General features: G+C 37.4%; 1 protein-coding gene across 1 annotated transcript in view; it reads right to left on the reverse strand.

The window, feature by feature from the left end:
* Window positions 1–293: 293 nt before the first annotated feature.
* The window catches only part of ATP7A (ATPase copper transporting alpha), a 74,755-nt gene continuing 47,276 nt past the window's right edge, over window positions 294–27,772 (reverse strand). Inside the window, exons 9-22 of the mRNA XM_052662806.1 lie at window positions 26,753–26,986; window positions 25,395–25,486; window positions 23,518–23,645; window positions 22,361–22,515; window positions 22,011–22,145; window positions 18,038–18,232; window positions 13,259–13,441; window positions 11,344–11,560; window positions 6,425–6,571; window positions 5,455–5,597; window positions 3,732–3,935; window positions 3,113–3,230; window positions 950–1,052; window positions 294–570 (exon numbers count right to left, since the gene is read on the reverse strand). Of these exons, the coding sequence (XP_052518766.1) occupies window positions 294–570; window positions 950–1,052; window positions 3,113–3,230; window positions 3,732–3,935; window positions 5,455–5,597; window positions 6,425–6,571; window positions 11,344–11,560; window positions 13,259–13,441; window positions 18,038–18,232; window positions 22,011–22,145; window positions 22,361–22,515; window positions 23,518–23,645; window positions 25,395–25,486; window positions 26,753–26,986 (2,331 nt within the window). The remainder of the gene's footprint in view (window positions 571–949; window positions 1,053–3,112; window positions 3,231–3,731; window positions 3,936–5,454; window positions 5,598–6,424; window positions 6,572–11,343; window positions 11,561–13,258; window positions 13,442–18,037; window positions 18,233–22,010; window positions 22,146–22,360; window positions 22,516–23,517; window positions 23,646–25,394; window positions 25,487–26,752; window positions 26,987–27,772) is intronic.

The raw sequence follows: 27,772 nt of genomic DNA on the forward strand, positions 1-27,772 counted from the left end.
TTCAGCAGCAATTCAACATCTTCAGCTGTAGGACTTGTAAACCTCACTGCTCTGCCTTATCTGTTGCTAGTGAAAACAAAAAATACTGGAATTTCATTTTCAATAAAGCTAGGTTCTGAGCTGATGCCCTGAAAAAGATATTTTTGCCATCAGACAAATGCAATTCAAACAGATTCCCTAAAATGAGAGCATGAGACCAACATAAAGCCTTGCAATATTTTAAAAACCTAAGGTGATCATGAATACTGTGTCAGTGCAGGACGACATCATCTAGCAGCATTCTCTGTGGCCTGTTATAACGCACTGTCGTCATCTTCCCTGCAGTCTCCGACCAGGAGTGAATGCTTGTCAGGTTCACTGGTACCAACGCTGTTCAGTGATCGTTTATCAGACAGTAGTGAATTTATGGAGGCTCTACTGTAATTAACAATTCGGTCCAGCAAACCCAGTTTAGGAGAATTTCTTGAGGTATCATCTATTCCAACATGAACACTTATTTCTGAAGGACTTTTCTGTCCCATTTGGTTTCGGGCATGTAGTTCATAATTCTCATAAGTTGGTTTCCTGTAACTGGAAAGATGCAAAAGTATACTAGTTTGAAATAATCAAATGTGAACCAGGCACTTGTTACATTCAAAAATGAAGAGATTTGGATAGTATGAAATGTATAAAGGTGGTCCCTGCTAGGAAATTAGCTCAAAAGGACTTGTATGAGGTCACATGATCAGAAATCCTACTTCTCAGAGCCAGTGTACTAGATATTACACCCCTCAGTGCTTGTGGTTGCTCTGTATAGACTACACAAGGTGATAATTACATAAAGTTAATATTTATTATTAAAAACAGTTTGGGCTTATCATTAATCAATACAAGAATAAAACCTAGCAAGACTGACTGTGGATGATAAAAGGAATACAAAAGAGAAGCGTGAGCAAGTCATTATACTTACAGTTTAAGGAAGAGTGAAGAAAGTACTACTGAAACAGATGAAGCAGCCATTGCAGCAGATCCCATCCAGGGCTGCAAAACCAAACCAATGGGCATAAAAACTCCTAGGAAATAAGTTTGGATTAATTAGAGCAGACAGTACTAAACACATTACCAATGTGTTCCTAATTCATATATACAAACATTTCCTTCCTCAATATTTAATCAGCAATTTATCCTCCTGTTGGTATAGATTTATGTCATTGCCAATTTTTCACTAACACGGTGTTGCTGTGAACATTCTTGTACATGTCTCCTTGTGCATGTTTGAGAACTTCCCTAGGGTACATACCTAGAGGTGAAACAGCTGGATTATAACATGGGCACACCTTCAACTTTAGGTAGATGCTTCTCAGTTGTTCTCCAAAGTGGCTATACCAGATCACAAACCCCCCAATAATGTATTAGAGTTCATATTCTACAAACTTATCTACACTTGGTTTTGACAGACATTTTAAAATTTGTTCAAATGATAGAGATGAGATAGATTTACTGTACTTGTAGTTTTTTATGTGCTAATCTGTATTTTTATACTTTTTCTACAGTGACCATATATTACTTGTATAATTTTTCAAAAATAACTTGCTCCATGAATTAATCTCCCTGGACTTTGATTGTTCTTTTACTTTGTCCTCTCTGTATCTGTTTTTCCCTGTTGATAACCAGCTTTGTAACTGTTCTTATGTTCTTCATGTTCATCTTTGGCTCTCTAACCAGAGAGAACAAAAAGAAAGTGATAATTATTTTTCTTTCTTTTTTAAAAAAATTATTTAGTTTTTATTTATTTTTGGTTGTGCTGGGTCTTCGTTGTTGTACATGGGCTTTCTCTAGTTGCAACAAGCAGGGGCTACTCTTCACTGCAGTGCGCAGGCTTCTCACTGTGATGGCTTCAGTAATTGAGAAGCATGGGCTCCAGTAGTTGTGGCTCACAGGCTTAGTTGCTCCACGGCATTTGGGATCTTCCCAGACCAGGGAAGATTGAACCCGTGTCCCCTGAATTGGCAGGAGGATTCTTAATCACTGGACCACCAGGGAAGTCTGATAACTATTTTTCTCATGTTATTGTTAACACCTACCAAGCCCCTAGGTAACAGGGATGATCAGATGCTTATTGAATAATTGTAACCTGCTTTTTTGGGGGTCATATTCTTTTGTTCAATCTCTCTCTCTCTCTCTCTCTCTCTCTCTCTCTCACACACACACACACACACACACACACACACACACCCCTGGCTCCCCAACCTAAAAAAACTGTTGGTATTTTAAAACATTAAGAACATTCTCTGTATGTTATGATTACAAAAATGAAACAAGATAAAAACTGATACAGAGTAAAAAAGATCAGAAAGACATGTAGAAACTAAAATACCAACAGTAGTTGTATTTGGGTAGTGAGATTAAAGGTAAATTTATTCTCTTCAGCAATAATAATAAATGACCAAGTAAATAAGTACATATGGAGAAAGAGATGAAGCAATGTGGCAAGATATATTAACTGTGAATTTAGGTGAAGGGTATACAGATTTTATTATATCATTTTTTCCCTTACTTTTGTAGGTTTGAAAATTTCAAAATACAAAGTTGGAGGGGAAAAACGGTAAAATAAAATAAACCTGTCTGAATGATTATACATTTTAAGGCATAATGAAAATGCTAAAAAGTTAAATTACTGATTTTCCCTGATAGCTCAGTTGGTAAAGAATCTGCCCGCAATCCAGAAGACTCTGGTTCAATTCCTTGGTTGGGAAGATCCACTGGAGAAGGGATAGGCTACCCACTCCAGTATTCTTGGGCTTCCCTTGTGGCTCAGCTGGTAAAGAATCTGTCTGCAATGCAGGAGACCTGGGTTTGATCCCTGGGTTGGGAAGATCCCCTGGAGAAAGGAAAGGCTACCCACTCCAGTATTCTGACCTGGAGAATTCCATGGACTGTATAGTCTATGGGGTCGCAAAGAGTCGGAGATGACTGAGTGACTTTCACTTTCACTTTAATGTTATCTCTCACCATACCAGCAGGCTACATACAAAACTGGGCTCAAAACTAGTAAGAAGAAGACTAAAACTTCCAATATGGTAGGCATCTAACGACTTCAGGAAAAAAGCAATACAAGTTACCCATCACATACCAGCAGCTATAGGAATTCCAATCAGATTATAAATTAGAGCAAAGACAAAATTTATCCGAATCCTCTTGACTGTCTTCCTTGATAAATCAATACTTGCCACTACATCCAGAAGATCATTCTGAGAACAGAAATATTTATGATATTAACAACAGATTCTAACTTAACTAGTAACTTGTATTTGACACTATGTATGACAAAGATGATATGTATCTTAGGGAAATATGTGAATTAACTCAAATCTCAGATACTGCTAAAAATTTGAGTCAGTCTTGGAAGAGGTTTTTCAGAATTTTTTTCTCAGGGTTCTGAAAACACTTTTAGGGTTGTATGCTGGTACAGGGACTAAACCCCACTAAAATAACTTCAGCAAGTACTTGCTGAAGATAATTGTGTTCTATGTATATTCCTAAATTTAATTCTTCATTTAGAAGCTTGTCGTTCTCATTTGCTCCCCTGAATTGAGAAAGTCTGAAAGTAATTACTAAGACTTCTCATACTCCCATCCTGAATTCTCCCTTTCTCAAAGGCCAGGAGGATGGAAATATGTTCAATATACAACATTATCTCTGACCATGCAGAGCAGTCTCACACTCCTCAAAGGTCAGGCCACCAGACTTACCCTTATCAAAACCACATCAGCTGCTTCAATGGCTACGTCTGTGCCTGTGCCAATAGCAATTCCAACATTAGCCATGGCCAGAGCTGGGGAGTCATTGATTCCGTCTCCTACCATTGCTACCCGTTTCCCCTCCTCTTGAAGTTGCTTCACCTTAGCAACCTTGTGGGAAGGTAGAACTTCAGCAAACACTTTAGTAATGCCAACCTACATGAGGAAAAACAAACTCCACTCATTTCAAGAAATATTACTGAGTACGTGAAATACAGGGCTTCCCTGGTGGTTCAGTGGTAAAGAATCTGTCTGCCAATGCAGGAGATGCAGGTTCAACCCCTGGTCTTGCTTGGGAAATTTCATGGACAGGGAAGCCTGGTGGGCTACAGTCTATGGGGTCAAAAAGAGTCAGACATGACTGAGCAACTAAATAACAAAAACAACAAAGCCTAAAATATAACTGTTATATTTTATATAAAATATTAATTATTTTACATAGTGATTTTATATACATAACAATGATGGTTCATCATTTTATATGATGAGGAGCCTTCATTTTCCACCTACCAGATGTCCAAATTTTAAAATATTAGTAATATCTAGGGATAGTAAGACTACAGGAAAATGAGCTCTCTTAGATACTGTTGGTGGGTATGTAAATGTGTACTGTCATTTTGGAGGGCATGTACCAGCATCTATCAAAGTGTGCATGTCATTTGGTTAAGGAATTCCACTCCTAGCTATATTTTGGACATTCTTATACATGTATAAAAAGATGTATGCCCAAGGATGTATATTACTGCCTTAGTTGTAACAACAAAATTTTCAAAAGCACATAAATTATTATTTTTTTTTAGAGGAATGGTTAAGCCAATTATGATACATTCACACCATGGAATTCAATGCAATGATGTAGAAAGAATGAAGTAACTTTGTATGTTCAGACATGGACAAAGCTCCACGGACATGGACAAGGCATACATATTATTATCTGAAAGAAAGTAAACTGCTAAACAATTTGTACAAAAATGATCCAATTTATATTGAAAATACCAGAACTATACATCTGTATATGAACAATAAGTATATGAGAAAGTGTAAGGGGACAGGGCTGGACAGGGAGCTTGGGAAAAGGGTGACAAACTTCTTACTTTATATTCTTCTGTATCTTTTTATACAAGACAGTATTTATATATTACTTCTATTAGTCAATAGAAGAGGGGAGAAGGCATTCCAAAGTAGAAAAGACTAACATGAGAAAAGTTTTAAAGGGAACGCAAAAGTGGGGGATCAGTAGCAGGAAAATGCTACGGAAGAGATGGTTCGTTCTATCAGTGGTATCCAGGATGGACTAGAGAGGGTCATGCATGGAGCTACTGCTGTACTTTAGGCATGAGAGGATGAGAGCCTAGCTTAGGCTGGCAGCACTGGTAGAGACTACGAGCAACATTTCAAAGGAAGCATCAACAGAAACTGTGTACAATGTCACTAAGCATCTCATGAATTAAGCAAATAGCTTTTTACTTATAACAGTTCCAGAAAAAAGCACAAAGTCCTTCCTGTGCAGACAGTATGTCAATTCTTTTTTAAGGAACCAGGTATGGCTACTCAGGGATAATGAATATAATAGGTAGTACCAATTCTTTAGCACCTGAAGGCAAGAAAGAAAATGTACGTGAAGAGTTAGAAGTTAACATATACTCCCACCCCAACTACTAAGTAAACCCATTACCTGAGAAGCAATAGATCTAGCTGTTTTACTGTTGTCTCCAGTCATCAGAACTACTTCTAAGCCCATAGATTTCAGAATACGGACAGCCAGTTCTGCTTCGGGCTTCACTGTATCAGCAATAGCTATCAAACCGCACAGCTCATCTAATATAGGAGCAGCAGAAAATAGAATTTGGAATATGGTGAAAGCAGAATAACATTCTGACTTAAAATTTCAGAAATAAATGATTTTTGTTAAACAAAGTTGTTCGGGGCTTAGCTTAACTCCAAATACCCCCAAGACCACACAACCCCACAGTAAGCCTCTATTCTTGGTTGTGAAAATACCACAAACCCCACAGTAACCCCACAGTAACCCCACAGTAAGCTGCTATTCTTGGCTGTGAAAATCTCAGAGTGATGTAGGGGTTACTAATGAAGGTAATAATAGGAAAATGAAAATAAACTTTACTGGATATACTAAAAGACTTACATTCTTCCTTTAGAGAAGTATTGCCAGGAGCTCCAAACACTTCAGCTAATTTAAAGGCAAATGAAACTGAAACCCAATACTTTCTTCCTTTCAAAGGTGAAGGGGTGGATGAAAACAAAACTGGCATTTTACACTGGGGGAAAAAAATCACTGCAAGTAGCTATTTTATTTCAAAAATGAAAGTAAATGGTATTTTCTGCTTTTTTCCTGGACCTAAAAAGGCCATAGAAAGATACTACCTTCATACTTAGCAAAGATTATAAATGTTAACTAATTAATCTCACAGCTATAAACTTACCCTAAGAAATAATTTAATAAAAGCCAGGCATATGCAAGATAATTTTAAATTAATCAGTAGCAATTATGTATTGCTGACATTTTTTATTTTGCATTCAGGCTGCTTTTGAATAACCCTCATAGTTCAGATGTCTCTCAAAAATACACAGAAAACAATTGAGATCACAACACTGAGTCACAGTGTACTTAAGGAAAACCTTACCATCAACTGCTACCAGTACAGCAGTCCGACCTCTTCTCTCATGTTCAGTCATGGAATCATTTACATTACTATTAATGGCAAGACCATTTCTAATCATCCACTCCCGGTTGCCAATGAGAACTTTGTACTGCTGAGCATTAAGAGTATCTGAAAGAAAGTACAGAAGAAACATCTAGTGAACTCGTTTAATGTTTATAACAACCCTTTAGGGACATTCTTCCTCTCTAAGCTTGCAGTTACTACATTGGTTTTTTGGTAGAACATAGCCTAAACAGTGATTTCCAAATGTTCAAGGAAGACACTCTGCTCTTCTATGCCTCTGGGCCTTTGCACATGTTGCTGCCTCCACCTGGAGGTCCTCACCTCTCCTCTCCAAACACCAAATTGCATCATATTCCTTAAAAGCTAGTTCAAGCATTACTTTCTTGGTGATGTTTTCCATTCAACATTTCCTTATGATCTTCCATGACAATTGAATAAAGTTAAAAATATTTAGTGTACATCAGTACAACCATCAATGGTTAGATAAGAACACAGAACTACAATGATATCTTACTAACTTTAAGTGGGTCCTTACTGCTTTCTGGCAATTCTACTGTATTTCCCTAGTCCATTCATTCTCCATTCCTTCTAGCTGGCTATTTTATACCTTTTCTTCTCCCATTCTCATACCAGATGATGATGTGCTTCTTACTTCAGAAAGAAAATAAAAGCAATCAGAAAAGAACTTCCAGAAGCTCTCATTGCCATATATACCCAACTACCTAAGCCTCTGTACATACTGATCTAGTTTCTTTTCTGTTACTATAAACAGCCCCAACTCCTATTTAAGGCCAACTTCTCCACTTGCATAAATAGATCCCTCTCCTTTGCCTATTTCAGAACATCTCTCCAACAATTCTCTCCTCTCTCTTCTGCATCATCGTATTTTCTACTTCTGCTGCACACAGTCCTATTTTTAAAAAATAAAACAAAACAGATCTCATTTATCTCTCTAGCTACTGCCCCATTTCTTTGCTTCTGTTCATAGCAAAACTCCTACAGTGTTGTCTGTATCAGCTTCCCATTCTCCTGTGAACCTGTTCCAATAGAACTTTTGTCTCTCTTATGCCAAAGAATTGTTCATATGGTACACCAGTGATCTTTAATAAATGTAAAGGGTAATTCTTAGTCTTCATCTTACTTGCCCTATTAGCATTTAACACAGTTGACCATTCTCTCCTTGAAATACTTTCTTCATTTGGCTTCTAGAGCACCACATTCTTATGAGTTACCTCCTACCACTTCTGTTTTCTTTACTGATCATTCTTCATCTCCCTGACCTCTTAATTTGTAGTGTTGCAGGGCTTAATCCTTAAACCTCTTCCCCACCAATCTACTCTCATTTCCTGATTTTTTTGGGGGGCTCACCTCATGGTTTACAGAATCTTAGTTCTCTGACCAGGGATCGAACCCAGGCCCATGGCAGTCAAAGTGCCTGGTCCTAATCACTGGCATGTGTGAATACTCAGTTGCTTCAGTCATGGCTGACTCTTTGAGACCCCATGAACTATAGTCCACCAGGCTCCTCTGTCCATGGGATTCTCCAGGCAATACTGGAGTGGGTTGCCATGCCCTCCTCTAAGAGATCTTCCTGACCCAGGGATCGAACCCACATCTCCCACATTGCAGGTGGATTCTCTACTGCTGAACCACTGTGGAAGCCCCCTAAGCACTGGACCACCAGGGAATTCCCAACTCTTTGAAGATTTTATGCAGTCTCATCACTTTAAAGACCACCTATATCATCAGCACTGTCCAACAGAACTTTCTGTCATGACAGAAATATTCTACATCTGCTGTTTAATACAGTAGACACTAACAACATGAGGCTATTGAGCACTGAAATGTGACTAGTATGGCTGAAGGGCTGAGTTTTAAACTAAATTTTAATTAATTTAAATAGTCACATGAAACTAGTAGCTACCACACTGGATAGCACAGATCTATAAATGGATGACTCCCAAGTCTACAGACTTGTATAGCCACCTGCCTCCTTGATAGACTATTTACACAACATCTCTACTTGAACACCTAATAGGCACTCAAACTTAACATGTCAAAAACTGAACTTCTAATCACTTTTCCTCAACATTATCTCTCCTGTGATCTCCATCTTGTTTGAATGGTAACCCCATCCTTCTAAATTGGTTAGGCTGCAAACTTTGGCCTAATTCTTGACTCTTGTTTCTCTCATACCCCATTTCCAATATGTGAGATATATCAGTCATCTCTCCATTCAAGACACATCCTGGGGAAGTCCCTGGCAGTTCAGTGGTTAGGACTTCCATTGCAAAGGGGCACAGGTTTGATTCCTGGTGGAGGAACTAAGATCCCACAAGCCACGTGGCATGGTCAAAAAAAAAAAAAAAAGATACATCCAGAATTTGACCACTTCTTACAACCTCTACTGTTATTACATTGGTCCAAGCCATCATCTTTTACCTAGATTATGGCAACAGCCCACTAACTTATCCCCTTGCTTCTGTCCTTGTCCCTACCCACGGAAACAGTATATTTTTACCAAAGAAGCCCAAGTAATACTTTTAAAATATTAAGTCAGATTCTGTCACTTCTATGCTCAAAACTCTCCAACGGCTTTCCACCTCACAGTAAAAACCAAACTCCTTACAAAATTCCCAATCATTTTCTCTGTTCTAGCCACAGGATTCCTCAAACTAGTCAAGCTAAGGCTTCTGTACTCACTATTCCTCCTAACTGGAATGCTTTTGTCACAGATATTCACATATTCTTCCTCCCTCGCCTTAGGTTTTTGCTCGAACAGCACCTTCTCAATGAGGCCTACCCTGATCAGTTTATATAAAATAGCATTCCCTAGCATGCCCAATACCACTTGCTCTTCTTCATTTTCTTCACAGCACTATCCATCAGACAGACTCTACTTGCTTATTTGCACACTGTCTAGCGTTCTTTCACCAGGAATGTAAACTCCATGAGATAGGGTCTTTGTCTATTCTGCTCACTGCTGATTCTTTAGTATCTTGAACAGTGCTTATAAAACCTGTCAGATGAACGAAATCACTATGTGTCAGTGTGCTTGATACTATGAATTCATAGACAAATAATAAAGAAATCACAACTTAGTAGAATCAGGCAGATAAATAAAGAATTATCATGCAGTGTGCCAGATAAAGTATAGTTATGACTAAAAAGGAAGAGCAAATATCTCTGCCTATGTATGTCAGTCAGTGGAGGCTTCACTAAAGAGAGATGTGAGCTGAGTCTTCAAAGATGAGAAAATAGTAAATAAAGTGATCTAACAGGCATGAAATGACACGATGTACAGAGAAACTTTAAGTAGTTCCATAAGAACAAAACACAGGGTACATGGGTGACAGTGGAGAAACACAAGATGGGTGGTGCAGGGAGGCAGGAGACATATCATGGGGAATAGATCTTGAACAAAACACAGAGAGACTGGACTTTGTCCTGTCAGAGATGGAGAGCCTATAAAGCCAGGATCCTTAACAGATTTCCACGGAGGGGCTTACGGATATATACAAATGTGCAAATCAGAAATTTTCTGAGTAGTGGGAATAGCTTTTATCTCATTCCTCCAAAGGTTCATGACTCAAAAATAGGTTATAAACCACTGCAATAAAAGGTATTAGTCAGAAAGTGATATAATCAGGTTTGAATGTTAGCAAAATTACTCAAGTACAAATGTGTGGGGAGGTGCAAGTACACTTAGGTATATATATCTTGGTTTTGGTCAGATGGATAGACCAACAAGAAACTTGGTAAAGTGGTGTTGCTGCAGATACGGATTTTAGAGTGGCGGTGGAAACCCTACAAGTGGTAGAATAAGCAATAAGCATGAACAAGATTATATAGAGAGAATATGTAAAATCAGCAAAAGACAAAAGACCAAAACTCTGAGGACACCCAACATTTGAGAGGAGGAGAAAAGAGGAATCAGGTGAAGATTAAAAAGAACAGCCAAATTGGTGAGAGGAGACTCTAGAGAAAGCAGGGTCATGGAATCAAGGGAGAAAAAAAATTTAGGAAAGAAGAAATGGTCAACATTGTCAAATGCCTTAGCGAAGTCATGCAGCAATGAAGACTGAAAACTAACCACTGGAGAGGGGACTAAACAAGGTCATTGGTGAACTTAAAATAGTTTCACTAGTATGGATGAGGCTGAAGTCAGACTGTGCAGTGAATTCAGCCAGCTTCGACTAGTCCTTCTAGAAGCTTGGATATTAATGAAAAGACAGACAGATGGGACAAAAATCTAGATGGGAATACAGTGATTTTGATGGGAGAAATGTTTCTATGTTTAGGAGAAGGAGCTATGACAAAGAGTTGGAAAATAAAAGCAGCAAGGGGATATACTATAACAGAGTGTGAGGTCCTTGAGGAATCAAGAGAGGGTGAGATCTGGACCAAAGATGAAGGGATTCATTAGGTAAGAAAAGGTATACTTTTTTCTCTGAAAACGGAAACATTCTAGGCAAAAAAAGAGAAAAGAAATGGAAAGAACACATGTCTGAGAATCTTAAATTTCTGTGTGAAAAATAAGCCAGGCAATTTGCTTAGAGAACTAGGGAGAAGGCCATAAGAGCTTGTGAAAGATGCAAAAGGTCTGGAGCAGTTGTGGTGAGAAATAAAGACAGCTGAACTAAGATGGAAAATCAGCTAGAGCTAGGGTTTATCACCCTCTATTGTAATCAAGGAGTGAAGCTGAAAAACATTCTTAAGCAATTCAGTGAAATAATTAGAAGGCCTGTGGTGAAACTGATTTACAAGAATGAAACCATGATGCCAATCTTTGTTTCTTATGTAACAGTTCAATTTATAAGGTTAGATACCTGTTAATAACTGTCCCATAAGTGGTACTACAAAAAAAATTAGCTTACTTGAGAACTGAGCATCAATAATCATGGAAGACGAAGTTGATGACTGTTCATTACTCTCATCTATTTGAACCAGGGATGCATTTTTAATATTATTTTCCTCTATCTTCCAGTTATTCTTGTGTAGCAAGCCTTCAATATTGGTGACTTTACAGTTAATGCCACAGCCTGGCACAACCTGGAAATCTATGCAGGTACCCAAGGTTTCAGTGTCCAGCTCCTAACAAATAGAAACAGAAGGATTTCTTCTGCTGTTCTAACAATCCAAGGTCATCATTAGCAAGATCAAAGATTATTGCTGGTTAATTCTAAATGTTTAGATACAATCTACAGGCCTGGTTAATTCTAAATGTTTAGAATAAAACTGTCACTTATCATTGCCTATTTGACAGTGGGTTTTGATAAGGACAAAGGAACAGAGCATTTTGAGTATAATGTTCAAAGTTACAGGAGAACCTCATAATACTTAAAAAAAATCCCACTCCATAAGATTTATACCAAATTTAGGGGAAGAAAATGTGGAAGGTTTATCAATATTCTCTGTCCTTTCCAGTAGAGAATTACAAGTTAAATATTTAATTCTATTGTCAAGTTAGATTTTCTATTTAGTACAGGGCAAAGGGTAACAAAGAACAGAGCCTTTAGTTACCAGAGGGCCTCTCTAGTATGATTCTGTGTCCTTAGTAAGCCAAAGAATTCTGGTGACCATCACTGTTTCCTGGCTCTTTATATCTTTGTCCTCTCCATTGTTTGATTTGGGTGTATAGAAGCCAGATCAGTAATAGTTAATAGGTAAAAAGGAAAGAACAAATAAAGAAATGGCAACATCAATGGTGAAACTGCCACATTTTAACAGAAAAATTATGTGAGATAATTTACAAAGAACTTACACAAATCAATAAGAAAAGGTAAACAATCTTATAAAAAAATAGGCAACAGATACAAGCAAACAGGGTATAGAAAGAAATGCAAATAACCAATACGCATGTGGAAAGATGCTCAACTTTATTCACAATTAAGACAATGCAAAGTAAACAGTCAATGAATAAATATTTTTTACTTACTGAATTGGAAAAATTAAGTGTTAGTGAGAATGTGGGGAAATGTCATTCAACTTCTGGTAAAAGTATAAACTGGTATACCTTTTTGTGTGGGTGTTGATAACATTTGCCATTTGAGCGCTGGTAACATTCATCAAAATTTAACTATACCTATCCTTTGATCCAGCAATTACATTGATAGGCATTAAACATTAGAGATAAACTTGCAAAAGCTGACAAGGATGTTAACTACAGGTTTTAAGAGCCAAAAAGCCAATCATACAACGGAATATAATACAGGGATTAAAAACAATGAAGCAAATCTGTATGTCTTGATAAGGAAAAAAATCACTTAATACAAATGTTTAAAAAACACCAAAGACTGGTCATTGTATTATCACCTTTCTATGTAAAGTTTAAAAATAACAAATGTTGGTATATACACTAAAAATGGTTAACAGATGCACACTTTTGTAAATATACTGAAAATTATTGTACACTTTCCAAGCATGAACTTTAGAGTATGTGAATTTTATCTCAATAAAGCTGTTGTTCAAAAAGCCTGTTAACAGGTTAATACTTGTTAAACTTTGGAGAGAGGAATTATGGAAAGGGGCAGGGAATGAGGCTTTCCTTTTTCATTATGTAATGCTGAACTATCTAAAATTTCCTCCCATAAATATGTATTATTTCTTTTTTATTTCTTAGTTGACTGAGGTTATCTGTGCTGTAGGGTTAGAGTTAATTTTCATTTTCATCTTTATACTTTTCTGTATGAAGAAATTAAGACATACAAAATAAAATTAGAAAACACAAGTCTCTCTAGTTTCATACGAATTATATATGTAAATCATGAATAAACAAGGGAAAAATTGTACCTGCTTGCAGTATTTGGTTATGGCTGCTCCCAGAGGGTGTTCACTGTTACTTTCAGCAGTTCCCACAATAGCCAGGATCTTATTGCGTGACATTCTGTTACTTTCCACTAGAACCTTTACTTGATTCACTACTGGGGTTCCATGGGTAATGGTTCCAGTTTTATCAAATACCACCACCTTTACCTGTAAGAAAATCAAAGCAGAATGCACTGTATGACTTCATAATTCTTAGTATCAGCATTCCAGAAATGAGAAAAAAGGTTTACTGTGACAAACACATTACTATTTTGTTTCTTAATGAGCTGACTTTGATTTAATTGGACTTTAATGGTCTTTGGGAGACTAAAAAGAAGGGAGAATAAGGGAAGAAATTTCGTTAGTTACACCTAATAACCCTCCCTTGCAAATGTTCAATGTGCTGGGAACATGTATTAAATAGCTAGAACTACCCATTAAGAGTTGACTGTTAATAGGCAACTTAGGCCTCTAGTGCCTCTGGGGAAAGAAAAAGACTTTCAATACTAATGAATTTTAGATTTGTAGGGGGAAAAAATCTGGGAAGTAGGTAAATAATTACAATTGAGTAATTAATTTGAAGTGTGCACCAGCTAAAACCTGGGTTGCTTTGACTTTATTGAGACTAGATGAGAAGCTTGGCCAGAGAATACAGCTCAGGAAATCAACGAGGGAACATCAGATCAGGCAGTAAGGAGGAATAATCTGGAATTAGAGAACATAGTTGCCTCACAGTAAACTCAGACAACGAACCTTGAGAAATGAATAGCTTGAGGAACCAAGATGAGAAGAGATCAGTTCAGTTCAGTTCAGTTCAGTCGCTCAGTCGTGTCCAAATATTTCCGATCCCATGGACTGTAGCACGCCAGGCCTTCCTGTCCATCATTACTCCTGGAGCTTACTCAAATTCCTGTCCATTGAGGCGGTGATGCCATTCAACCATCTCATCCTCTCTCGTCCCCTTCTCCTCCCACCTTCAATCTTTCCCAGCATCAGGGTTTTTTCAAATGAGTCAGCTCTTCACAACAGGTGGCCAAAGTATTGGAGTTTCAGCTTCAGCATCAGTCCTTCCAATGAACATTCAGGACTGATTTCCTTTAGGATGGACTGGTTGGATCTCCTTGCAGTCCAAGGGACTCTCAAGAGTCTTCGCCAACACCACAGTTCAAAAGCATCAATTCTTTGGTGCTCAGTTCAGTTCAGTTTAGTCGCTCAGTCGTGTCCGACTCTTTGCGACCCCATGAATCGCAACACACCAGGCCTCCCTGTTCATCACCAACTCCTGGAGTTCACTCAGACTCATGTCCATCGAGTCCGTGATGCCATCCAGCCATCTCATCCTCGGTCGTCCCCTTCTCCTCCTGCCCCCAATTCCTCCCAGCATCAGAGTCTTTTCCAATGAGTCAACTCTTCACATGAGGTGGCCAAAGTACTGGAGTTTCAGCTTTAGCATCATTCCTTCCAAAGAAATCCCAGGGTTCATCTCCTTCAGAATGGACTGGTTGGATCTCCTTGCAGTCCAAGGGACTCTCAAGAGTCTTCTCCAACACCACAGTTCAAAAGCATCAATTCTTCGGTGCTCAGCCTTCTTCACAGTCCAACTCTCACATCCATACATGACTACTGGAAAAACCATAGCTTTGACTAGACGGACCTATGCTGGCAAAGTAATGTATCTGCATTTTAATATGCTGTCTAGGTTGATCATAGCTCTTCCTCAAAGGAGCAAGTGTCTTTTAATTTCATGGCTGCAGTCACCATCTGCAATGATTTTGGAGCCCCCCCAAAATAAAGTCTGTCACTGTTTCCCCATCTATTTGCCATGTAGTGATGGGACCAGATGCCATGATTTTAGTTTTCTGATGTTGAGTTTTAAGCCAACTTTCTCACTCTCCTCTTTCACTTTCATCAAGAGGCTCTTTAGTTCTTCTTCGCTTTCTGCTATAAAGTGTGGTGTCATCTGCATATCTGAAGTTATTGATATTTCTCCTGGAAATCTTGATTCCTGCTTGTGTTTCTTCCAGACCAGCATTTCTCATGATGTACTCTGCATACAAGCTAAATAAGCAGAGTGACAATATACAGCCTTGATGTAGTACATTTCCTATTTGGAACCAGTCTGTTGTGCCAGGTCCAGTTCTAACTGTTGCTTCTTGACTTGTATACAGATTTCTCAGGAGGTAGGTCAGGTGTTCTGGTACTCCCATCTCTTTAAGAATTTTCCACAGTTTGTTGTGACCCACACAGTCAAAGGCTTTGGCATAGCCAATAGAACAAAAGTAGATTTTTTTTTGGCAACTCTCTTGCTTTTTTGATGATGCAATGGATGTTGGCAATTTGATCTATGGTTCCTCTGCCTTTTCTAAATCCAGCTTGAACATCTGGAAGTTCACAGTTCACATACTGTTGAAGCCTGACTTGGAGAATTTTGAACATTACTTTACCAGCATGTGAGATGAGTGCAATTGTGCAGCAGTTTGAGCACTCTATGGCAGAATGAAAACTGACCTTTTCAGTCCTGTGGCCACTGCTGAGTTTTCCAAATTTGCTGGCATATTGAGTGCAGCACTTTCACAGCATCATCTTTTAGGATTTGAAATAGCTCAACTGGAATTCCCGGAGAAGGAAATGGCACCCCACTCCAGTACTCTTGCCTGGAAAATCCCATGGATGGAAGAACCTGGAAGGCTGCAGTCCATGGGGTCACTAAGAGTTGGACAGGACTGAGCAACTTCACTTTCACTTTTCACTTCCATGCATTGGAGAAGGAAATGGCAACCCAATCCAGTGTTCTTGCCTGGAGAATCCCAGGGACTGGGGAGGCTGGTGGGCTGCCATCTATGGGGTCGCACAGAGTTGGACACAACTTAAGTGACTTAGCAGCAGCAGCAACTGGAATTCCATCACCTCCACTAGCTTTGTTTGTAGTGATGCTTCCTAAGGCCCACTTGACTTCATATTCCAAGATGTCTGGCTCTAGGTGAGTGATCATACCATCGTGAATATCTGGGTCATGAAGATCTTTTTTGTATAGTTCTTCTGTGTATTCTTGCCATCTCTTCTTAATAAATCTTCTGCTTCTGTTATGTCCATACTATTTCTGTCCTTTATTGTGCCCATCTTTGCATGAAATGTTCCCTTGGTATCTCTAATTTTCTTGAAGAGATCTTTAGTCTTTCCCATTCTATTGTTTTCCTCTATTTCTTTGCAGTGATCGCTGAGGAAGGCTTTCTTATCTCTCCTTGCTATTCTCTGGAACTCTGCATTCAAATGGGTATATCTTTCCTTTTTTCCTTTGCCTTTTGCTTATCTTCTTTTCACAGCTATTTGTAAGGCCTCCTCAGACAACCATTTTGCCTTTTTCTTGGGGATGGTCTTGATCACTACCTCCTATGCAACGTCATGAACCTCTGTCCATAGTTCTTCAGGTACTCTATCAGATCTAATCCCTTGAATCTATTTGTCACTTCCGCTGTAAAATCGTAAGGGATTTTATTTAGGTCATACCTGAATGGTCTAGTGGTTTTCCTACTCTCTTCAATTTAAGTCTGAATTTGGCAATAAGGAGTTCATGATCTGAGCCACAGTCACCTCCCAGTCTTGTTTTTGCTGACTGTATGGAGCTTCTCCATCTTAGCTGCAAAGAATATAATCAATCTGATTTCACTATTGAGTCTCTGGTGATGCCCATGTGTAGAGTCTTCTCTTGTGTTGTTCCAAGCGGGTGTTTGCTAGAACCAGTGCATTCTCTTGGCAAAACTCTATTAGACTTTGCCCTGCTTCATTCTGTACTCCAAGGCCAAATTTGCTGGTTACTTGAAAAGAGATATGACAACTAAATACAAAGCATGATTCCAGACAAAAGAAAAAAATAACTATAAAGGATTATGGAGTCAACTGAGGAAACTGGAATATGGACAAGAGATTAGACAACAGTATTTTATCAGTATCAACTTCTTGATTTTGATCTTTGTACTATGTTTATGTAAGAGACTGTCCTTGTTCTTAGGAAAGGAGCGTGATATCTTCAGTAAAGGGTATGTGAGATTTCTTTATACTATTCTTGCAAATTTTATATAAGTTTGAAATTATGTCAAAATTTAAAATTACTATAAAAATTAGTAGCTTGTATTCACTGGCTAGATGAAGTTCTAAAGTTGTTCTAAGTTGTGTTCTGTGTTTAGTAGATGCATGTGTATATAATTTATATCCTCATAATAAGAATATACTAGAAGGAACATGGTTTTAGTTCAAGTCAAGTGGCTTTGATTGAGACTGTAATGGAAATTCTAACATGAGAGAGATCAGGGATAGGATTATATATTCCTGAAATCATAGTTGCAAACTGTCAGCTGGTGGCAGCAAAGATGAAAGTAAGGGCAAGCACTATCAAATGTTGAACAGCACAAACATGGAGTCACACACAAATAGGTGAGAGGCCTGACAGACTTGGGCAAATTGCCTCAGCAAATATCTATGATATCTTCCTGCCCTAAAGACTAGTCTAGAATGAGTTGGGACAGGACTCTAGGTTTTCCACATGAGAGTATACTCTAAAGAGAGTAAGTCTGGAGTAGAGATCTTATACTCTCTGCCAATTCAGAGCAGAACCAAAATAACACCTTTTCTACCTCCACCCTCAGGACAATGCCAGAAGAAGCTCAGCTTACAGGCAATGTAGAAATAATTTAAGACTCTGTTTTTCAGTAGGGGTGCTATTGCCAGTTTGGATGAGACAACTCTTAGTTCTAGGAACTATCTTACCTTATGAGCCATCTCCAGTGGCTCACCACCTTTGATTAGTATGCCATTTTGAGCACCTACTCCTGTACCCACCATCACAGCAGTTGGAGTGGCCAGTCCCAGTGAACAGGGGCATGCAATGCACAGAACTGTGATAGAGGCTTGGAAAGCAAAGCGTATTATTGTTTCTGTTCTGGAGATACTTCTGTTGTAGCCCTTGAGAAGAAACATGAATTTTGATTACTGATTTAGAACTGAATAAAACAAAAAGAACAAAGCTTAACTCTAAATAAAACCACAATTCTGGAGTAACACATAATCCTACTTAGCTATCAACATATGTTTTAATATGAAAACACTTTTAGTAAGAAAACACTTTTTTCTTTTATGAATATAAGAAATTATTGACATAACTGTAAACAAGTTATAGTTCTAAAATTCAAGATTTCAGTTTTGCTGATTCCAGAGTTACACACTATGGAGTAAATATAAAAAACAAGAAAAGTAAGCTTCTCCGCTCCCCATATTGAGAATAAGTGTTTTTATTAGGCATTTTCAGAAATAGCTGCAAACATGCGATCTAATTCTCAACATAATTGACCCAAAACAAAAATAATTCTGTCCTTCTGTACACTAAGACCATAAAATTGGCTTTCACACTTTTTTTAAAGACAATGAAAAAAATCACTCAGTTTGCAAAGGTTGCTTAATTACATCTCAGTAAAATTCTTTTGGACAAAGCAATGTTAATGAGTGCATCTGGTAGTAAAGCTCTTACTGACATTGAGTATGTGCTTCCATGAGTAAAAATGATTGATAGTATTATGAGAAATCCCCTAAGACCCTCTGAACTCATGAGAAAAATTCCTGAAGGAAACACATTCCAAAATACTTCTCAGCAATCCTGTTGTTTAGTGAGTATTTAACCAATGAGTGGTGGTTTCATCACTAAGTCATGTCCAACCTTTGCGACCCCATGGACAGAGGAGCCTGATAGGCTACAGTCCATGGGATTCTCCAGGCAAGAATACTGGAGTGGGTTGCCACTGCCTTCTCCAATTTAACCAATATGAATCATTTCAAGAAACTTTTTAATATTATACTAATGATCACATCATGGAAGAGATGTTCTGATTCTACCCGTTTTTTAATTGAAGGGACAAACACTATGAAACAATGTATATATAGGATGGCATTTTTAAAAGAAAAAATACAACAAAGATCTTCTTAGTAATAATGGTTTTACAGTGCTGTATTCTTACTAAGTTCTCAAATACTTTTTTTTTAGACTTTTATTTTTTAATTTTTTTTCATTTTTATTATTTATTTTATTTTATTTTTTTTATTTTACAATATTGTATTGGTTTTGCCATACATCAACATGAATCCACCACGGGTGTACATGTGTTCCCCATTCTGAGCCCCCCTCCCGCTTCAAATACTTAAACGAACTGATCATCTAGGAGTTATATAGAGAGAGAACTGGAAGGTATTTTCATAGACATCTAAGCTTATGCTTTCATATATGTCTTAAATGTATACACTAATTCCAATCCTGAAATTTCCGTATTATTATCACTATGTTACAGATGACAAAACTGAAGATAAGAGAAGCTAAGTGAATTAAAGGTTATATCTCTAACATGAGGCACAGTCCAGGTTTACTATACCACTTTAAATACCATACCATAGAGACTATCATAGACTTTGAGAGAAGCAGACATTAATATTACCTTAATATTGGGATTGGGGGCAGGAGGAGAAGGGGACAACAGAGGATGAGATGGCTGGATGGCATCATCGACTCGATGGATATGAGTTTGAGTGAACTCTGGGAGTTGGTGATGGACTGGGAGGCCTGGCATGCTGCAATTCATGGGGTCACAAAGGGTCGGACACAACTGAGCGACTGAACTGAACTGAATACTACCTTATATTTATAAAGAGTTCAATAAATTACAAAGAGTTTCTAATATATCATTTAACTTTTATGACAACTGCAAGTTATGTTGGATGAGTACTATTAAAATCTCACTTGAGAAAACTGAAGCTCAAAGAGAAATTAAATTGACCTCAGATCACACTGATTGTGACAGAGCTGAGATTTCAAGGTTTTTCTCAATACATCCATAGTCCTTTGTGAAAGCAAAATCATGCTAGGATTGAGACTGTGTATAAAATGTGAAAGGTCAGTATAGGCATCGATTGAGTTCAGTCACTCAGTTGTGTCCGACACTTTACAACCCCATGGACTGCAGCACGCCAGGCTTCCCTGTCCATCATCATCTCCCGGAGCTTGCTCAAACTCATGTCCATTGAGTCGGTGATGCCATCCAACCATCTCATCCTCTGTTGTCCCCTTCTCCTCCTGCCTTCAATCTTTTCCAGCAACTGGGTCTTTTCTAATGAGTCGGTTCTTCACATCAGGCGGCCAAAGTATTGGAGCTTCAGCTTCAGCATCAGTCTTTCCAATGAATATTCAGGACTGATTTCCTTTAGGATGGACTGGTTGGATCTCCTAGCAGTCCAAGAGACTCAAGAGTCTTCACCAACACTACAGTTCAAAAGCACCAGTTCTTCAGCACTCAGCTTTCTTTATGGTCCAACTCTCATATCCATACATGACTACTGGAAAAACCACAGTTTGATTAGATGGACCTTTGTCGGCAAAGTAATGTCTCTGCTTTGTAATATGCTGCCTAGTTTGGTCATAGCTTTTCTTCCAAGGTGCAAGTGTCTTAATTTCTTAGGTGCAATAACCATCTGCAGTGATTCTGGAGCCCAAGAAAAGACAGTCGGTCACTGTTTCCACTGTTTCCCCATCTATTTGCCATGAAGTGATCGGACCAGATGCCATGATCTTCACTTTTTGAATGTTGAGTTTTAAGCCAGCTTTTTCCACTCTCGTCTTTCACTTTCATTAAAAGCCTCTTTAGTTCTTCTTCGCTTTCTGCCATAAGGGTGGTGTCATCTGCCTATCTGAGGTTACTGATAATGATATCAATAACCTCATTATAGGCATACCTCAGAGATACTGTGGGTTCAGTTTTGGACCACCAAAATAAAGTAAGTCACAAGAATTTTTGAATTCCCAAAGAAGGTAAAAGTTATGTTTATACTATACTATACACTGTGTGTGTTAGCCTCTCAGTCATGTCTGATTCTGCGACCCCATGACAGTAGCTCACCAGGCTCTTCTGTCCATGGGATTCTCCAGGCAAGAATACTGTAGTGGGTTGCCATTCCCTTCTCCAGGGGATCTTCCTTACCCAGGGATCAAACCCAGGCCTCCTGCATTTCAGGCAAATTCTTTACCAACTGAGCCATCCGGGAAGCCCATATCGTACACTATACTATAGTCTATTAAGTATGAAATATCATTATCTCTAAAGAAATATGTTTGGTGTTGGTTTAGTCACTAAGTTGTATCCGACTCTTGCGACCCCATAGACTGAAGCCCACCAGGCTCCTGTGTCTATAGGATTTTCCAGGCAAGAATACTGGAGTGGGTTGCCATTTCCTTCTCCAAGGGCTCTTCCTGACCCAGGGATTGAACCCGGGTCTCCTGCACTGCCGGCAGTTTCTTTACCAACTGAACTACCAGGGAAGCCCCAAAAAGGCCAAGGAAATATGTATATACCTTATTTAAAAAGTAATGCTGTTGTAAAAATGCCATCAATAGACTTGACACAGGGTTGACACAAACCTTCAGTTTGTAAAAAACATAATATCTGCAAAGTGCAATAAAGCAAAATGCACTAAAACAAGGTATGCCTGTACTTGCTTTGGGAAAATAACAAGTTATAATGAAAAAAATCTTTCCAAAAGGAAATCTTTTATGTCTACAGAAATGCAAATGTTATTCTTATCAGCTTTTCACTCCAGTCTGTTAAAGATACCAGTAATTATTAAAGTTATTTTCAAATTAATTACTTATGCAAAAGATTCACAAACTGTTTTATATATGATAAAGAGATGTTTATAAGTCACTCACGGGAAAGTAGGTTTCCACGATTTCAAAATTCAGAAATCCAATTATAATCCAAACCAAAAGGGTAGCAATGGAAATAATAACAATAAAAGGAACAAAGTAGCCACTGAGTTTGTCTGCAAACTGCTGGATAGGAGCCTACAATTAAAAAAAATAATAATAATGATATGTATGTGAAAATCCCTTGTTTTGATAATGAATACAGAGTATATGTACTACTGAGCAGAAATATTTTAATAAACTCCATATTAATACAACTGGAATTAAACAAAGGAACCTATCAAAACTAGACCAAGATTTATACTGAGTGGGCTTTAATGAAAATACTTTCTGTTTCTAGAGAATTAAGTTACCTTTGATGTTTGTGCCTCCTCTACAAGTTTGACAATTTGAGAAAGGGTTGTGTCTGCTCCAACATGGGTTGCACGGATAAGGAGTGACCCATTCTGGTTAATGGAACCAGCAATCACTGTGCTTCCAGATTTCTTTGCCACAGGCATTGCCTCTCCTATGGAAGGAAAAAAGATAGATTTAGGGAGCGTAAGTAAATACTATCTTGAAATACACCATTATTTGTTAATTATCAAAAAATCATCTAGAAAGGAGATTCTTCCTTCATGCAACAGAATCTGGACAAACACCTAGGTGAAAATTGCCTGACTTTTTCCTTATGCCAGTTCTGGGCCAAACCCCAGGGATATATATATCTTAAACTGGAAAAATCTAATGTGCTAACTCTTTTGGTAGGTACTTTTGGAACTCCACACTAGTCTTAGATCATTGGTTCTCAACCTGTTCCCAAGGAGCATTTATAAATGTAAGAGAGTTCTTGTCTGTAGTAACTATGGATGGGGCACAGGGTATTGCTACTCCAACTTAGCGGGTCAGGATCAGGGATACTAAATGTACCATAATGTACAGGATAGTCAGACAGAACTAAGAACTGTCCCATCCAAATAATCGATAGCACTCCTACTGAGAAATGAAGAATCCTAAATTATTTTCACGCACAGTTCATAAGCTGAGCCTCTTCTGGTACTATGATAAGGATTGAGGTAGGAAAGGTGTTAGTTTGGTTCTACTTTAGATTGGCCTTAGTTATCTAAGATCTCTAAAACTACTCCAGGTCTATTCTTTTTAGAGCTGACCCTGATGTTGAAAACATGGAGTCCTATCCCAGCTAAGACTAGATGGGTCTTTAGGGCAGGAACTCAGGAAAATTTGTTAAAGTGTATTGGGCTCTACAGCAGGATATGACAACTTCTTCCGGTTATACACTCTAGTAATTAACAATCCTCAGTGAAAAAGAGCCTTGAGTAGCATAAGTAAAATCACAAAGTAAATCTGCAGGAATTGATTTAAAACAGTATTAAAAAGAACTCATATCCTCTATGCTTATTATTTATTCAGTCCACAGTTTCTATAAAAAGCTCTTCACCTTTCATGCAATTTTTAATTAATACTTTGGATTCACTTCACCTTCATGTCATGATACTCTGAAAGATCATACCTGTGATGAGGGACTCATCTACCATAGAATGTCCTTCAATAACACGCCCATCCACTGGAAATTTGCCTCCTGGAACCACTTTAATAATGTCTCCACGTTGTACAAGTTCCACATCCACTTGCTCTTCACTACATATGAGTTAAAATAAAAGTTACTATGAAAATCTGCTTCTCCCTCTGATCTTTCCATGCAAGTTTTATAGTTCACATCATGCTTATAGCTCCATTAACTGCTACCAATGGAAGTTAGAACCAACACTTGAGTTAGGAACTACAATGTCAGTCATTCCTTTTCATTGTTGGGGAATAGCTTAGTACCTGGCACAAAGTAGCACTCTAAATATTTGTCGAATAGTCATTGAACAAATACATGAAAGCTTTAGAAATAAAGTAATAGGTTTTATTTAACAAAACCACTTATTTATACAATTTTATATGGACGGAAATGAGAAATACAAAAGAATGAAATGTAATCAAGTCTTTAGCTCTTTCAGTTTACAGGTAATATAGGAGTTATAGAACAAGTTAAATGATTCCAGAAGGAAACAGAGACAAATGGACTGTGGGATATTTTCAGGGACAACTGACAGATGTTTCTTTAACAAGTTAAATGTATGGAGAGAGGGAGGAGCAGCAAGAAATGAGGGAGGGAGAACTGGAGAGAGGAGTTGTTCCAGATTAAAACAAACATGTCAGGAGAAAGACAAACTGTATGATGTGTGTGCGTGTGTGTATGTGTTCAGTTGTGTTTGATTATTTGTGACCCCATGGCCTGTAGTTTGCCAGGCTCCTCTGTGCATGGGATTCTCTGGATAAGAATACTGGAGTAGGTAAGCCATTTTCTTCTCCAGGGGATCTTCCTGACCTAAGGATCAAACTCACATCTCCTGTACTGGCCACTGCACCACAAGTTCTTATGCTGTATGATATCACTTATTATATATGTAGAATCTAAAAAAATACAACAAACTAGTGAATATAATAAAAAAGAATCAGATTCACGGATACAGAGAACAAACTAGGGGTTATCAGTGGGGAGAGGAAAGGGTGAAGAGCAACACTGGTAAGGGATTAAGAGGTAACAACCATTAGGTACAAAAAAACCTACAAGTATATATTGTTCAATATGGAGAATATAGCCAGTATTTTATAATAACTACAAATGGGGTATATAACCTTTTAAATTGTGAATCACTACACTAAATCATTGTAACACACAATATCATGCATCAACTATAACTCAATTAAAAATTTTAAAAAATACATGTTAGTCAAATGCAATAACACATGGACTTTGAATTCCATTTTAAACAAAGAAACTCAAAACATTTTGGAGACAAGAAGAGAAATGTTAATAAGGACTGTGTATTAGACCATATTAAAGAATTATTGTTCATTTTCTTAGATGCAATATGGTATTATAATTATATAAGAATATGTCTTTTTTTAAAGATACAATAGGAATATTGGCAGTGAAACCATATGACTGGGATTTACTTTAAAATTCTACTACAACAAACGAAAGATCATACAGATGAAGTAAAGTGTGGCAAAATGTGAATAATTGTTAAATCTTGGAGAAAGATTATGTGGGTTTATTATACCCTTCTCTCTGATGTATGCTCAGTCACCAAGTCACGTTCAACTCTTTGCGACCCCATGGACTGTAGCCCACCAGGCTCCTCTATCCATGGAATTTTCCAGGCAAGAATAGTGGAGTGGGTTGCCATTTCCTACTCCAGCAGACCTTCCCAACCCAGGGATAGAACCCATATCTCCTTCATTGCAGGTGGATTCTTTACCACCCTTCTCTCTACTTCTGTGTATATTCAATATCTTTCCTAAAAGGTACAGAAGAGGAATAATGAAGATAAATACCTCAAGAGGATATTATCAGAGTCAAGAGTTACAATAGTTGCTTCTGTAGCTTGTAGTGAAATTAGTTTGGCAAGAGCCTCTGATGTTTTGCCCTATAAATTAAAACACACATGTAAACAATGCCAAGGAAGAAAAAGTCTTATGTAAAATAAAGACATAATCTTTAACATTTACCTAAGAGACCACTTTAGGAATGTTAATTAGTTCATATCAGATGTCTGACTTTGAAAATAAAAAGTACACAAGATATAAAATATATTATTAGGTATAATTCATAAAAAATAATGTATAATAAGAAAAACATCAGAACCCAGTAGGTACAAAGGCAAAGGACATAAATAAGCAATTCATTTAAGAAGAAATATAATACCTGATGTGTAGAATAATGTTTATTACTGATACTAATAGAAGAAATGAAAACTAGAGCAACTCTATGATACCATTTAATACCTAGTAACTTGCCAAAATTTAGATAGGAATCGGTGCTGATGAAGTTGTAGTAAAACTACTTACATACTCTTGATGGCAAAAATTGTTAAGATTAATAGCATGAGTGATAGAATATTTATGTCCTTTAATCATATCTTTTGTAATTTATCCTAAGATATTAATTCAACAGAAATAACTATTAAACATGAATATGTTTAACACAGGATTATCTAAAATTAAACACTGGAAACAATCTAACTTAGAACAAAAGCAGAATGGTTTAGTAAATTATAGCACAATGACTTGAGAGAGTATTATTTAGAAATACTGAATAATTATCTAGACTGCAAAAATAGGGGAAAAACTTTAAAATGTTAACGGTACAAAGTGGTATATATACCGTATTTGCCACTCTGTAAAATATAAATGAATATGGAATAGGATTGGAAAGTTATTTCCATTATAGCATGGGACTGTGGGTGAATTTTTTTCCATCGTTATTTTAAATCTTGTGGTCACATCAATTTTTCCATTAATAATGTGATGTAAGTAAAATGTGCTTGTGTTGTGCTGTTGTTTAGTTTGCTCAGTCATGTCCAACTCTTTCAACCCTTTGGACTATAGCCCATCAGGCTCTTCTGTCCATGGGATTTCCCAGGCAAGAATACTGGAGTAGGTTGCTGTGCCTTACTGCAGGGGATCTTCCTGACCCAGGGATCAAACCATTGGCAGGCAGATTCTTTACCACTGACCCACCAGGAAGCCCTCCAAAGGAATACTTAACCTAAAATACTGCTAAAATAAGAATATTTCTTGTAGTACATGGTTAACAACATAAATCATGTATATTTCCAATAATTGGTCTAGAAAATATTATAGTCATTTATCTACCCAAGATTTTTAACAAATGTCATCCTTTTTTACTTTACCTTTGCTACATGTTCCAGCCACCGGCCTAGTGCAATAAACACAAATAGCATAGGAGGTGTGTCAAAGAAAGTAACAGGGTTCACTTTGGCTCTCTCATACATTGCAACCAGAAGAATAACCAAAGAGTAAGCAAACGCAATGGTTGTTGCCAGCACAATCAATACATCCATATTTGCAGTTTTATGCTTCAGTGCTTTGTAGGCCTGAATATAGAAGTGCCAGCCTCCAAAAAACTGTAATACAGAAACAGTGATCAGTGCTTTTTTAAAAAAAGCTGACATTCACATTTATACCTCAATAACTAAGATAAAGTATCAATGTTAACTTCCTTCGGCTTTTATCTAATCCATAAACAACTAAGGAGAATTTTCTTTTAGCCACACCACGTGGCTTAGTTCCCCCATCAGGGACAGAACCCAGGCCATGGAGAAATTCCCCTAGAGCTTTTTTAAAGCTGAAACAAAAGTGTTTGTAGTTTAGCAGATACATGTGTGTAGGGATTCAAATTGCTGTAAAGCCCTTGGGAGCCATCCTCAATGATTTAATGAATATTCCATAATATAAAGAAAGTCAAATGATTCTTGGATTTTTCTTTTGAAGCTAGCAAAAACAAGAACTAGGGAAAGAATTACATTCTTTGACAATGATTTTTTTAATATAAAACTCGCCTTCTTTTCAAAATTCAACCTGAATGGTACATCACAAGCTACTGGATCTGTCCACTGTTTTCATTAGAATGCATAACTGAAAAGCTTATTTTTCATTAGTTAGAGAAACATACTAGGATGTTTTAAAAATCATTATTGTTTTTTATGAGGATCAGAAAAAGGAATAAATCTATTAGAAGTGTTCCACAGGAAATATTTATCTGAAAAGAAGAGTTGAAAACATACAAAGAATAATGAACTTAAGTGCCATGGAGAAATAATAAAAATAATATCACTGTTATGATTATTTAATAGAATAAATAAATAATAAATATGCTAAAATAAAATATATCATATAAAATAATTTTAATG

This window comes from Budorcas taxicolor, chromosome X (assembly GCF_023091745.1).
Source record: "Budorcas taxicolor isolate Tak-1 chromosome X, Takin1.1, whole genome shotgun sequence".
NCBI lineage: Eukaryota > Metazoa > Chordata > Mammalia > Artiodactyla > Bovidae > Budorcas > Budorcas taxicolor.